The sequence below is a fragment of the Brassica napus genome, chromosome C6 (assembly GCF_020379485.1).
Source record: "Brassica napus cultivar Da-Ae chromosome C6, Da-Ae, whole genome shotgun sequence".
Taxonomy (NCBI): domain Eukaryota; kingdom Viridiplantae; phylum Streptophyta; class Magnoliopsida; order Brassicales; family Brassicaceae; genus Brassica; species Brassica napus.
In genome coordinates, this window is record NC_063449.1 from 42,582,267 (window position 1) to 42,586,352 (window position 4,086).

General features: G+C 41.2%; 1 protein-coding gene across 1 annotated transcript; it reads right to left on the reverse strand.

Annotated features, from left to right (window-relative positions):
- Positions 1–503: 503 nt before the first annotated feature.
- Positions 504–2,904, reverse strand: LOC106418190 (polygalacturonase 1 beta-like protein 3). The gene is given in 8 exon segments (XM_013858850.3): positions 504–1,497; positions 1,500–1,726; positions 1,728–1,804; positions 1,806–2,057; positions 2,059–2,468; positions 2,471–2,543; positions 2,729–2,878; positions 2,881–2,904. Coding segments are annotated over 8 exon segments (1,998 nt in total). The 3' UTR covers positions 504–712.
- Positions 2,905–4,086: the final 1,182 nt, after the last annotated feature.

The window sequence follows — 4,086 nt, forward strand, 5'->3', positions numbered from 1 at the left end:
TTATATATAATAAGTATTTAAAGTAGTTATTTTAAAATTTTAAATATTATTGTTATTGGATACCATATAAAAATAAATATGAAATTGAATATTTGAAATATATATTCATGTTTCATATAATTACATTGTATATTAGTTTTGGACATTCGGACCGGTTTCTTCGGATATCTTTTCGGATTTTTGATTTTTTTTCGGGTTTTCGGGTTACCCGTTCGGGTTCGGTTAATACACTTCGGGTTCAGATATGTTTTGTACCACCTTACGAGATCCATTCGAGTATTTTTACATTTCGGACCAGGTATGGATCGGATTTTTCGGTTCGGATTTCGGATTATGGATTTTATGTCCAGGCCTATTCTTTATTATCTTTTCTTTCAATATATATAACTATATAACGACTTCTTATAATATACACATGTTAAATCCATATCATAACCCCTTCATTTATAGATAAAATAAATATTCAATCAGCCAATCCAACCACCAGCTATAATCATCATAAATAGCGTCAACAAACATTCACTGAATATCTTAATATTATTCGTGCCGCCACAAACAAATCAGTAACAAGTCTTTACTGTTACTGTAAAAGCTTAGGAAAACATATAACAATAGTAGAAATTAACATTCTCTATTCAAATCTCGGCGATAAGATAATATTCATATTTAATACTTAAAAAAAAAGCATGATAGATCCAGACCCGACCCGGTTTTAATCAGCGAGGGCCCAGTTCATGTCGTTCTCAAATATCCAGTGACAAACCTCAATCAGACCCGGTTTCGACCCAAGAGCTAAGAAAGCTCCGTGCTTCGGACCCCACGATGACGTGTCAATGTGACAGATGGCGATCCCGTGGTTGATCTTGGTCTTACTCTTCAAGTCAAGAAGATCCGCTTCGTAGACCCGAACCTTAGGGACGGAGTGGCAGTAATACATTAGATACGGGTACAAACTCTGGTGACACGACACAGCTTTCGTCACTTTCCCGCCGTTGATCCCGTTGACTTTCCCGATCACCACCTTCTGCTTCGACCCCGCCACATTCTCCGTCGTTCGCAGCACCACGCTCCGGCCAAGCACCGACGTGGCGAAATCGATCATATCCTCCGCGGAACCAACGCACCGCTTCGTCTCTCCAACACTCGGCGACCTCTCGCATTCCGTCACCGCGTCGGAGATGATCTTCTCCATCGTGGAGTTCTCTCCGGCGTGGAAGATCTTGTTGATCTCGGCGAGCTTGGAGGTGGAGAAGGGGAGCTTCGAGATGATGCTCCGGGGCAAAAACGACCTTTTAGGCATTTTATCCTTAATGTCAGGCATAGGAATCACTGTGCCTTCTTTAAGCGACGCCTCTCTGAAGAATTTGCCCGGCTCGATCCACTTATTCACGGTTTTGCCATCGCCGAGGGTTGCTGACGTGGAGGAGACGTTGTACTTCGCGAAACCGACGCCGTTTTTGGCGTAGTCCTTGAAAGTGGAGTTGGGCGTGTAGGTTTGAAGCTGATCTTGTGTCCTTCGGCTCCTTTGCCATAACCGGTGAATGTCTCCGAACCGGGATTGAATGACTGACCGTAATTAGTGAATTTAGCCGTACCGGAGTTTGAGTCTTTAGCGTAGGAGGAGAAGGAGTCGTCTCCGACGTTGGATTTGTCTCTGTAGTTCGCGAACGTGTCGGAGGCGGCGTTGCCGGAGGCGCCGTAGTTTTGAAGTTGTTCTGCGGGACATTCCGTCGCTGCCGTAGCTCGTGAAGGAGTCGTTGGCGGCGTTTCCTTTCTCGCCGTAGTTCGAGAAGCCGGAGCCGATTTACGTTCGCGGAGACGCCGTACGAGGCGAACTCGTTCGGCACTCCGTTCCCGTTCTTGCCGTAGCTCGTGAATGACTGGCCGTTCCCGGCGTTGGCCTCGTGAGTGTAGGTTTTGAAAGACTGAGCCTTTCCGTTGCCGCCGTCGGAGTACGCCGTGAATCGGCTCGTCGGGTTGTTAACGCCGTTTTGGTAGTTGGTGAATTCTCCGGTGCCGCCGGTTCCGAAGGTCCCGTAGGAGTTGAAGTTTTCCTCCCGACGTTGTGCTGCTGTCGCCGTAGACGGTGAACTTATCGTCGTGACCGGCGGCGTTGCGGCTGTATCTCCGGAACGAATCGGTGACGACGTTGCCGTCTTTGGAGTAGGTTTTGAACGAGTCAACGCCGCCGGCGGCGGCATTGCCGTAGTTGGTGAAGTTTTTCTGGTCGTAGACGGAGAACTTGACGTCGGCGTTGTGCTGCTCGAGGCTCGGGGATAAATCCGGGAAGCAGAAGAGGTTCGCGGCGGAGCAGAAGTCCGGGAAACGAGTCGGGAGCGAGTTCTGGGCGGCGAGTTTGGCGAAAGTGGCGGACTCGACCGCGTTAAGCGGTGAAGCCTTGGAGATGAGGAACTCCGATCTGATGGATGATTTGTCGCTGCGGATCTCTTTGTTCCAGTAACGGACAGAGATGCTTTGGGAGTGAATGGATTCTCCTGCGCCGAGAAACCGCCGCCGATTAACCGTCCTCCGACAAAGGCAACCTGCGTTACCCCCAAGCATTGATTCAACATCAAGAGATCAAACCAAAACCAGTAACCGCAAATTCATCAATCGACTATATAATAAATAATGATGATGATAATCAGACAAATCAAAATGAAAAAGACAGAACCATCGAATCACATTCTAGAAACAGCAGTTATGAGATTCGAAGAGTTTTGCTTACATTGAAGAGACAGAACAAGAACGATTGGAGAAGAAGCAACGGTTTGAGCATTGTTTGGTTCTTAGTGAGAGAAGAAGAAGATATGGAGCAGAGAAGAGATTGGTGGGCTTGTTGGTTTTGAGAGCAGATTGTGTAGTATATATATAGAGAGAGAAGCCAAAAAAGCCTACACCCATTATATTTTCTTGACAACCACCAAAAACTTACACATTTAAATTCAAAATATATTAACTTAATTTATTTACTAGTTACATTAATTGTGTATAGTTGTATGATTTTAGTATATAAATAAATAAATAATGACATTAGAATGGAAGAAAATAAATTGACTAAATTAGATAGGATAATTGGGGGGGGGGGGGGGAATAAAGTAGGAATTAAAAAAAATGAAAGAGTGGAGTTAAAAAAGGACAGCAGAAAGAGAGTGACGAGAGTAGATTTTAGAAGCAGGAAAAGAACAAATGAAGTGGGACCTTTTTTTTATGCAAAATATTGGTTTGGTAACGCGTTTTCATAACCGGTTTTCGTTTTCTACCCACAATCTAATTTAACGGTTATTGATAAGTTTTTTGCTTTTAACAGTCCAAAACAAAAAGAGCTATGATAGCTTGTAGTGTATGCTATTTATAGGAATCCTTTTGAAGTAAGAAAACCAAAGTCAATGGTGATGTTCAAGAAGTTGTCTAATTAATGGGAGTTTTTATTATGTGAGAATGAAAATTAAACGTCTTCTTCCCTAAAACTTAACTATACTGATGTATGGAATCCAATGAACAGACCATATGAATGCATGCATTAATGTTAATTCAGTGCAGTTGTCGATAGTCAAAAGTTTATTTACATTTACAGTAGTCTATTCCCAATTATCATTGACCAAAAAAAGGCTACAACAATTGATGACCAACCACTCCAAAGGCCAGAGTGAATCTATGTGAGTGTATAACTTATGACCAACAACTATCACAGCATCTTAAAAATAAACTATATTTTGAAGTTTCCAAAACTCTATATTTGAAGTTTAAAGATGTTCTTCTCCAAAAGCAAAACTTCAAACTAAACTTCAAAACTATTTATATTTTATAATATAAACCTTAAATTTATCATAACTAATTTGAATTCATAAAACTTTTGTAAATAACTAGCACATATATAAACATATTACAATAATATTAATTAATAAAATATTCTATTAAATATAAAAACATAAATAAAAATAACTTAATTAATATTAAACTTCAAACAAAATACCATAATATTTCATAAATTGATTTTCGTAATATATGATCTATTAGTGCATTTCGAAGTAAAAAAGGTTCTCCCCATTTTTACTTTGTAGATTACGAGCTAAAAACGTTGTT